Source organism: Musa acuminata, chromosome BXJ2-8 (genome assembly GCF_036884655.1).
Source record: "Musa acuminata AAA Group cultivar baxijiao chromosome BXJ2-8, Cavendish_Baxijiao_AAA, whole genome shotgun sequence".
Classification (NCBI taxonomy): Eukaryota; Viridiplantae; Streptophyta; class Magnoliopsida; order Zingiberales; family Musaceae; genus Musa; species Musa acuminata.
Window position 1 is genome coordinate 3,313,098 of NC_088345.1, and position 10,534 is coordinate 3,323,631.

The following is a 10,534-nucleotide window of genomic DNA, read 5'->3' on the forward strand; positions in this document are numbered from 1 at the left end:
CGGGGAAGGTCCTTCTCGTTTTCTATTATATTGAAGACGGGCAGGTTGCGATCTCCGAGTCTTGGAGGTCAAGAATGTAAGGGTAGGCGTCGAACGCCTTCGAGCTGTCGTAGCAGGAGTCAACCGGTCAAGATTTTGGGTGGCAGATACGACTTCAGAGCGAGGTTGGTCGTTGACGAGACCGACGCTTTCGGTGCTTTATATGGGTGGTGGTAGGTGGGAACGGGAGGTGGGGAAGGTGGCATCGACGTGGGTTCCAGCTACCACCACCGGGGAGGACGCAGGTGGCGTTCATGGCCCGTCTGGAACCGCACGAAGACGAAGAAGTCCCGTAGGATGATAATTGATTTCAATGACGCGTTCTCTAACCCCACGAAGACGATGTCGATCATTCTTTTTGACACCCAAATATGACCAAATCTGCTCCAACATCCACTGCTAGTGTTACTTTTGCTTCTCTCTAATGGTATACTCTTTATCATTATATAGCAGAGTGTGTAATCTTAGTATAGGGTTTGGCTTCTTTTCTTTCTCTTCTTCTATATGGAGCAAAACCTTCTTCATCTGGCCATTTAGATCATCCAACTGCACTCTTCCCTGCAATGGTCCGCTTTCTATTTCCTGCAGTCGCAAACAGAAGGCATCTGCTAAACAAGCCCAACCTTCACATCGTCATCTGTTAGTTCTCTATGACAGCAAAGCACAGAAGATGGAACTGCATGAACGCAAGCATGCTTATTGAAAAGAAGGGACGATCTAAGTCTGTCTACAAGAAGAACATCATTTGGAACAGACCACGAGAACACACACTGTGCTTCGCTCGGCAGCATTGGCCTCGAAACTAAACTTGCTTGTTGCCTTTGATCGATAGCCCACAATGGATTTCCGGGAAATGAGCCCACTGCAGTGCAATGTTAGCAGAAATTTATGCTCCGATGCTTTATCTTATGTAGCTAAATTTTCATGAAATCTGCTGCTTAAATCGAGTAGACTAACGTAAATCATTGCTCCCCATTTGGAACATCAATATTTGATGCATTCTATGTACACATACTCACATTTTTGGCTGCCGTGCTGAAAGCTTCCTTGTGGCTAATGTTGGGATTTTTCGTCTTCAGCCGACGTATCTCCTCTCTATATAAAGGAGAAATCTAAACATCGTTATCGACGTTAATAAGAACGACATCGAATTATCGAGCAACATTTGTAGGGACACTTACTTGATGAACCTGTTATAGGCAGAAGGAACACGACGCTTCTCTGTTGCTGCTCACAGTAAACATACAAGAAGACACCATATTTGCAGGTATATGAGCACTGATGTTAGTCATCTTAGTCTTTGGTTGGAACCTCAACAAGATGAAATAAGAAAATAGAGTTTGTGCATGTAGAAAATGGAGTTAGTGTGAGAAACTAGAGATAGATAGATAGATAGATAGATAGATAGATAGATAGATGTAAAACAATAACATGTTACAGAAAAGCTTACGTTGGATGAGCTGCATCTGCTGTTGAACATGGTCCACTGAGTTCATTGCTGATAAGCTGGTGCATATGGAAGAAGATTCGCAATCCATGCGATGGTGTCGAGTCGCAGTGTTGTGATTCTGCACTTAAGTAATTCCTCAAACATTAAAAACAAATTACAGTAAAACATAATCTCGGTTGAAGAACTATGAACAAGTTTAAGCAAACATATAGATATTATAGTTAGAAGAGATTGAATGATTATGTAATAGACTAAGAAAGGCTAATCATAGGAGATGTAATCTTTTTTTGGCATAGGTCAAGCGATAGTTTCAAATCAATATCAGCAAATCGATCATATAACAGCTGAAATTATATAAGTCAGATTTTATTTAGGTTCCATGTTCTAACATTCAAGTTGTGCATGTATATGTATGCATGCAGACTTGATGAGGTGCTCTGCGAACATGCAAAAGTCAACCCTTGTTGTCAAGTTTTATTCGTCTCCAAGTGTCTAAATTGTCATTTACACTCGATTCGAGTTCGATATATGCACAAACAAGAACAAGGTGTTGATGTCATAGAGATCTTGTCAGTGAAAATTCAATTCAATAGCAGTGGAAGAGTACTCTTGAAATCAAGAAAAGAAGGGAGGATTTCAACCTGAAGACTCTGAAGTGGGAGTTTTCCGAGCAATGCTTCCAGCAGATTGACAGACAGTAGATTAGCACAGAGTTCACATCTCACTGCCACAACATTGGATGAGTTGCTTCCGGGGACATTAACCTGCGTCAACAAAGAAAAGCAACACTGACTGACTTCCAGTGTTTGTGTCGATCTTACATCGGAAGAAGTTCCCAACTGTTCTGATTAGTAATTAGAAGTGGCAAAGATGAGACAAATAACATTCAGCTTCAAGCAGTGACAAGAACAGTTTGTACGGTGATCCGGTGGTGGCGAGAGAGCTGTTAACGAAAGGAGCTTTGCGGTGGTGAAGTGGCAAGACGGCGGGCGTCTCCTGCCACAGGAAATGGAAGAAGCAAAGAGAGAGCAATATCCACACTCGACTTAGGGTTTCCGATGATTTAGGTAGATTTCTGGTTCAGTTCTGTGTTGATTGACCCCTTCAGGATAGTGCAAAGAACTCAAAAGGCATCTCGAAGGAAGAAGAATGTTCATCGAGATGGACTTGGCAACTCGATTCATTACTTTGTGAGATGGTTGAGCAACAACTAGTCCGATGCCTAGACATGTAGTACCACTAGAAACTTCGAGAGAGAGAGAGAGAGAGAGAGAGAGAGGTGCAACGTATACCAGTAGAGTAGTGTTGCAGAAGCTGCAATTGACGTAGCAAACTTGCTCAGGCAAGACATGGTCCGACATCTCCGATCGCTGAGGCTGGGGAATCTTGGGGCATATGCTACGAGAGGGGCGGAGATCGTCTGTAGGATCACTCAGAAGAGTTCTTCAGCCTTTCTTTGCATTCACGGGAAGGAAAAGAAAGGAGAAGGCCAGGGTTGGATCTCTCCAAATTGGGTATATGGTAAAGGAGTGATCGATGCACAGGGTGCAGGTTGAGTTGGCTGTCGAATGAGAGAGTGTGGCAGATGAGTCAGAAAGGATGTCATGATGAGAGGGAACGGGTGGGTGGGAATCTGCTGCTGCTCTCTCTCTCTCTCTCTCTCTCTCTTTCTCTCTTCCTGTAGCTCCGACATGTGATGATAGCAAAGGAATGTAAACAAGCAGAGAAGAAGCGGTAAATCACCATAGATCAAAATGGCACCAAGGATGGATAACCACAGAGAACACTTTGATGGACACTTGGAGGCAGTGTGCAGAAAGATAGAAATCTCATTTGGAAAATTGCTCATGAAATATCATCAACTCCAATGGGTTATTATTAGCAGTCCACCAGCAGAGCTGATTGTTCTAAATCTGAAAATTATTCCCATTGATGTCAAGCTGTTTATATTATTAAAAAAAATAAATTGATTCATAAATTCATTTGAAAATTATTTTAAATGGATAGATTTTCTCCAATGAGAAAAAAACCTTACTGTCATTTTAGACATTCTTACTTTTTCTTAGTTTAATAAATATTTAAAATGGGTGTCCAGTAATTCTAGAAATTATTACGACAGAACCCAATACATCTATAGATTTTGCTGATCCACACTCACCTCATTGCCAATTTAATGTTTTTTTTTTTACTATTATCAATAATTATTGTTGTAGTAAAAATTCGAGCATGCAACCATATTCACTCCCATCAAGCAGTGAGGAATTCAAGTCCATCACTTCGATTGATTTCAATTACCACTACAAGGAAACAAAATAATTCATTCAGACTACCACTCCAGCACGCCGGACCAAAAAGACTTTTCGTAGCTACAGTCCAAAATTACGTGCAAAACAAATAGCAAGATTTTGCTAAATACCTTTCGACAGTGACATTTTGAACAGCTCACCGAGGCATCAAAAAGCTTTCACCACTCATTTCCAATTGCAGGTTTTTGATCTGCTAAGCTTCCACACCACCTTGTTCTTATTTTGTGTTCTGCTTTCCTCTGATGCCGTCTCCCATGTTAGCAAACAGACTGATTTAGGACCTAGTCAAGCTTATACACATCAGAGATATATGCATTATTGGCACATTTCTTTTTTTGGACTAACGTCCCCACCACCACATATCATGTTGAAGCTGCTGGGGAAAGAGAATATATAGAACAAGCTGAATCTACTGACAAGCATATGCTTCTACTTATGAGATGTCCCATCAGATTAGATGTCTTGGCTCCACAGATCTGTTTGCAATTATTGACAGAACAGATGAGACTTCATTTTTCTTCCAATATATGGCAACCTTTAAGATCAGTCCCCGTCTTTTGAAACAGAAAATGTTTTCGTCCGTAGCAGAAAACAAACAGTTAGTATCTTTGGAATGAACTTACAGCACAGTTAGCAAAGTCTTTCGAGTGAACTTACAGTGTGGTCTGTGCTAATGGCTGTCAAGCATTGTGGAAACCACATGGAGCAGGTAAATGGTGCCATATACGGCCACTGCAGAGTTCCAGATTTCAGAGGCTACCACATTGTTTTTATTAGGAGAAACTCTGCGATGACATGACCTCAGAGATCTGTAGATAAGGTAGAGGTTGTGGACAGAGTCCTCGCTCCTCCTTCAGATGTTACCATAGTCCTGCAACACCATGCATCATAGACTTACATGTTTATCGGGCCACTTAGAGATGTTGACAAACTAGGAACAGGATCAAACTGTATGCAGTCCAACAAGGCCTCTGCGAATAAAATTACAAGAACAGTGGGTGAAGGCAGGGTCTTTGAAATTTGAATCAAACCATCGTTCTGCTTGATCCGCTCATCATGAATCCCCAGGGTAAAGAAATTTCAGTAACTCACCTTATCTCAAAGAAGCCGCATTCATTGTCTAAATCAAGAAAAAAGGGCGACGCGTCGGTGGCCGCATCGATCGAAGACACAGTAGAAGCAGGTGACAGGGAAGGTGATGAAGGCAACAGGGCCAGAAAGCTCATCAAACTCCACGTGATATTCCTGGCGTCAAGCATAACAGGCATCAGCATATAACAGTGCGGGATAAGGACTCTGACATAATTAAATTCTCGCTGCGGTGTGACCATGTATTTCTTTCAAACTTATCGGTGTTGTCGGGCCTGAACAGATGCATCAGGAAATTATTGGCTTCTCGGATGCATGGGGGCTCCAGGGAACAGATTATGCTCCAGTCTCTCTGATGTTACACTCCATGTCAATTGTAACATTTCATTGGAATTTGAGTAACCGGGAACAGGTTCAGTGTCTATTTACCATGTGACCGTCTCTTCCGGCAGACAACCAGCTTTCTTGCTTCAAAGCTACAGCAAGGAAATAACTTTGTTAGTCCAGATAAAAAAAGGAATAGACTACTATTTCATGGCTGCAGAAGGATTTGGGTTTCTGGGCTTCAGCTTATTGTGAGTTCACCTCCCCGTACCCAAAGCACCGGAGCAGTGACTGCCTACCAAAAAATACTTCATGCTATTTTGCTTTACGGTCTGATCATCGAAGCTCGTATGTGCATCATATCTCAGCATGGATTCAAATGTGTAACTGTTGCTTATAATAAGTATAGAAATTTCCCAAAAGATGAACTATTTTATGGTTGTCAAATTACCTTGGATGAGGCAGCTTGGCAAAAAGTAATAGGGGCCAGGAAGCATGGTTGGTGAAATAAAAAAAGCCGAAAGAGTGCAAAATAATTAGTGCTAAAGTCATCATAACTTAAGCCAAAAGATGATTTAATGAATTTCTAGTTAATGAATATTTTTTCATAGCGACGAATTAGTAAAAAAAGACTAAAAATGGAGATGTAAGAAAATTAAGTGCTAAACTCATCATGACTTGAGGTGTTAGTGGAAAGAACACAGAACACAAAGAAAAAGCCAATAGCTGAGTCAACAAATTTCTAGTCAATGAATTTTTCCATAGAGAGACATATTGAAGCAAAAAAAGATTAAAAATGGGGATGAAGCCTATGTGTTTCCGGACCCTCTCTGTCCCCATCTCTTTTCATTTTGTGGTGAGGCCCACCTGAAATGTAAGTGGTGTTCCATGTTTCAAGTCTTCCCCCAAAGAAGCAAGCTACATTTCCAGACCCTAAGTCCCTCTAATACTAATGTCATGATCCAATAGATCCACTAATTACTTGTAAGTAGGTCTTAATCACATTGCAGAGTATACCTACACCAAGTAACTAATAGTCGGCACATTCAATTTTATATACCAATCAATCACATCGACAAATCCCATCCAGGAGAGTTGGGCCATCACGTGTACTTGACCAAGAGCAACTCCTACCAAGCCTTCGAGTTTGTGTTCTTTGATTGTTACCGACAAGAGAGATGCGCAGACAATAATGAGAAAGTAGCTTATATCTGCCATGAATAGGCATATCAATCTTAAGCATTCAAGGAAACAAGTCAAACATACGAGAAGTTGAAACAATTTCCATGAACGTAGATACCTTCTAACCTCAAGAAAAAGATCATCTTAGTTCTACCATGATACAGTTTGATTATTATATAGGTGCCATATGATTGAGCATGCAACATGACACTAACATTCCTTTGCAAAGCGCAAACCACTATATAAGAGGAAGAGAGACAGGTATACTAAAAATTATAGGCAATTTAGAATTTGTTATATTTGACAATGCAAGCTAAAATTTGTGAATAAAATGATTTGCAAACTATATTCTTTGAGTGTGATATCCAATTATAATCAGTATTCAGATTAAAAGGCATGATACAATTCTTTTTCTTCACTACCATAGGTCACATAACATATATTCAAATCCAAGCAGTTTCAAGGCATTAATACACCAACCCTGGTTTTTTAACAGGCACTATATGGTTTCCTCGGCATCAAATTCCCGAACTCTTAATTAGCTTAAGAAGAAGAAAGCTGCAATCATGGACTTCTCCCTGTGGTTATATTTACAGTCTGTTCAAAGGAAAGCATATGTGATAGACCGAGAGCCTTTATATAGAACTTGTCAAAATCCAGAGCACATTAGGTCAACTACAGAGCAATGGATGACGCAATCAACGCGAAACAATAAGAGCATTACAGTTAGATAATCGTTTTGACAAATATAACAATTGCATGGATAGCTAGAAATCCAATATCATAACATGATTGAGCTAACTAATGATTTCTAGCTGTGCAGCAAAAGCATCCAACTATCTTCAAATAAGAACACAAATAGTTTATAGTCTATATGATATCATAGCAAGATGGCTCTCACCATCTGCAGAGTCTTCCCATGAACATGAGCTTCCACTATTCTTCATTTCCAATTAGCATCATCATTCCTATCCTATCATTCATAATTAAGAAAATAATTGCTCAGTATGTGTTGATTTGCAGTAGTTCAAATAACATAATGCACTCACATTTAGATTAACCAATTGAAAGAACAACTCATAGACTTTGTTGTATGTGACAAATAAAATAAACAATAGAGAAACATCGAGAGGTTGACGACACATTATTAGGATTAAAGGGGAAAAAGGCATATCATATCAAGCGGCACGCATTTGATCGAATAACAAGAAAGGGAAAAAGATACCGTGCTTCTGCAGCAACACCATCTGATGGCCCGCGGCCGCATATCGCGGCCGATTAGCTGCAGCTAGAAACCCCTTCGGCCTCAACATCAACCTGGCTCAAATCGCTGCCACGCTGAAAGCTGAAGACAAGATCGGATTCGGTCCAATCGTGGTCAAAGGTCGTCGATGGACGGCCACCAGTGTTTTCACCGTCTCCCGATCGGATTCTTGCACCTTTCCCCACCGCCTAAACAGAAGCAAACCACGGTAAGAACGCAACCGCATCCCTGACGACGTCAAGAATCGGGGAGCGGGAACGCGATCAGCGTCGAGGAAAGGAACGAGATCGGCCGCTTCCATTGGCGATCGTCGGCGGCGGAAGCGAGAGGGAGGGAGGGAGGTGTTTGTTATCGATTCAGGAAGAGGGGACCGGAAGAGCCGCCTGGATTTGAAACCAGAATCAGGATCAACATCAGATGATGAAGGACAGAAAATGCGAATCTTGAAGCAACGAGATATTGTTGGGTGCAAAGAAAGAATAGAAGAAGAAGAAGAAAAAAAAGGAATTTTATAATTATTTATATGTAAGATTTTATTATTTTTACTGAAATTACTATTATTATTAATGCTTATAGTTTTTAGTGATTTTATGCAAAATTAATAATAGCATATATATGCACCCATAATTGCATGAGCATATAAATTTCAGAGAACCATCAACTTAGTGAAAATGCCTTATGGGGAGAAACCCCCTTTTCTTTCCCCCCAAATTAAAGATTAATGAGTCAGTTAAATCAAGAAAAGGAGCTCCATATAATGTTTGGGAAATGGCAGAAATTTATGCAATCATATCTCAGCTTCTTCATATCAACAGTGTATTTTGACCAATAAAATGATAATTTTGACTTGAGAAGAGAGGACACAATACAGGGAACACAAGGCAAGGAGTGGAACCACAAATTTGGGTTGGTAATGGGAAAGGAGAAGGCCATGCTTGGAATCAATTAATGTGATGATATATTATGATCTATTAATGGTTGACTTGACTTAGCATGAACACTCCTTGTGGCTTGTGTGAATTGGTTAATGGCCTAATTTATAATGCACCTAATGCTTATATTGAAAGTGAAAGGATGATTATGATATGCTGGTTACTTTAATTATTCTCTATGTATATTATTCTAAGATAGTATTCCTTTCACTAAATTTGAATCACTTTGAATATTAATCTGATGATGGTTTATCAGACTAATTTATAATAAAAAATTGATAAAAAAAAATTTAAAGGTCAAAAGTTTGAAATTTCATCTTATATATTTTTAAAGATATTAGTTTAGTTTAGTTTATCATTATATATATATATAGTAACTCATAGATAAGAACAAATAAAAAATATTATTAATTTTACTCCCCAAATTAATTTAAAAAAAGACTATGTACTGCTCTAATAAACTAATAAACCATTTTAGTAATGAAAAAAATGGAATAAGAATTCTTTTTCCTTAACTAAAATTTTATGAAAAATGGTTATCTTTTGGATTGTTAGGGAGAATAAAGTGTTGTTTGTCATTTTGAATATCGCATGTGGTTTGTCTTTCTAGAACTAATTATTTTTAAAAGTAATTGCTGATATTGTTAAGCTCAGAAACTCTTTTGAGGAGTATGAGGTTATTTATTATTATTTTTCCTTGAGAACAATCGGGTCGCTGTTGGCAAATTTTGCAAAACTACATAAGGAGAGGAGATGGTGGCATGCGCTTCTAATCTTAATATACTTTTGGATAATTTTCTTTAAAAAATCTTTAAATTTTTATTTTATTTTCGTAAAATAGAATGTTATTTATTTTTATTTTTCTAAAAGATGAGATTATCTCTCATCTCTCTCCTATTGATTGTGTTAGCAAATTTTGTAGAGTGTTTCTTATTTTGATTATAATTTTTATTTTCATCTTAGTCGTAAGTGCCTCCATCTCTCATCGGTACTTATCAATCTTACCCTGTCGTGGTATACTGTAAGTTATCTCTATCATCGTGAGACCTTATTATAAACCCCTTATTGTTACCCCGTCCTACTATGAAGACCTCTTATATTGTTATCGTAGAGCATTCCCTCGAAGACTCTGTGCTTGTCTTTCACCTCCTGGTCCGATAAAGGTGATGGCTGAGGCCAAGGATAATTTTATATTTAAAAAAATAATAATAAATGGTTTACGAAAATAAAATTTTAAAAAGCAATCATTTAAAAAAAAACTTTGAGATTTTTTATTTTAGGAAAGCCTAAGTTGGATAGTGCTGGAAAAAGTATCAGATCGATGTGTTCTTGATGATGAAGACACTAATATTTTTTTCAAGAGCCTTCATGCTTTCAGAAGGGGATAATGATAGAAAATTCATCAATAGTTGACACAGGTCACCATGTGTCAGCCAAGTTATCCTCCATCAGCTTATACATGTACAAAGATTCAAAACAACAAATACAAGTTTCATTCTCATTCATTATGACAACGAAAACAATTAGAATTTTTTTTTTCTTTCTTTATGATAAGGAAGGCAATCCTAAATTGTATTCTCTTTTTTTTATAACAAGGAAGGCAAAAGATATTACAAACTTTCTTCTTCTCTTTCAAGGTAAAAAAAGATATTTTTAAAATATAAAAATACATCCTAAACAGGAAAAGGACTCTCACTTTTCTCGAACTATTCGAGCTCATATTTAGGAATCTTGGATTACTAACTTGAACATCGGAGATATTAGCTTAAGAAATCTTTTCTGACTTCGATCTTTGTATAAGTAACATTTTGGGAGCACAAAATTTTCATCTTGAGAGCATAGTATTTTCATCTTAAGAAGAGGTTCATTTCACCTAGAACAACTCTATGCATACGGATTAGTACCACATCAGGTGACTAGGACGTCAATGATATTTTTCCTCAATATT

At 38.3% G+C, this 10,534-nt stretch overlaps 1 protein-coding gene and 1 long non-coding RNA gene across 5 annotated transcripts; both read right to left on the bottom strand.

Moving 5' to 3' along the window:
- Positions 1–696: 696 nt before the first annotated feature.
- LOC135618708 (putative axial regulator YABBY 2) lies at positions 697–3,053 on the bottom strand. The gene is made up of 6 exons (XM_065119860.1): positions 2,782–3,053; positions 2,131–2,253; positions 1,490–1,607; positions 1,221–1,266; positions 1,059–1,134; positions 697–901 (listed from the first exon to the last, which is right to left on the bottom strand). The coding sequence occupies exons 1-6, from the start codon at positions 2,848–2,850 to the stop codon at positions 842–844; spliced, it is 492 nt and encodes a 163-aa protein (XP_064975932.1). The 5' UTR covers positions 2,851–3,053; the 3' UTR covers positions 697–841.
- Positions 3,054–3,770: 717 nt separating this feature from the next.
- Positions 3,771–8,031, bottom strand: LOC108953626 (uncharacterized). Of its 4 annotated transcripts, none has more exons than XR_010489107.1 (5): positions 7,616–8,031; positions 7,292–7,363; positions 4,888–5,360; positions 4,453–4,766; positions 3,771–4,349 (listed from the first exon to the last, which is right to left on the bottom strand). It is a non-coding gene; the product is annotated as an uncharacterized LOC108953626 (long non-coding RNA). The 4 variants fall into 4 exon arrangements; XR_010489108.1 differs by having other exon boundaries at positions 4,888–5,040; positions 5,124–7,363; XR_010489109.1 differs by having other exon boundaries at positions 4,453–4,666; positions 4,888–7,363.
- Positions 8,032–10,534: the final 2,503 nt, after the last annotated feature.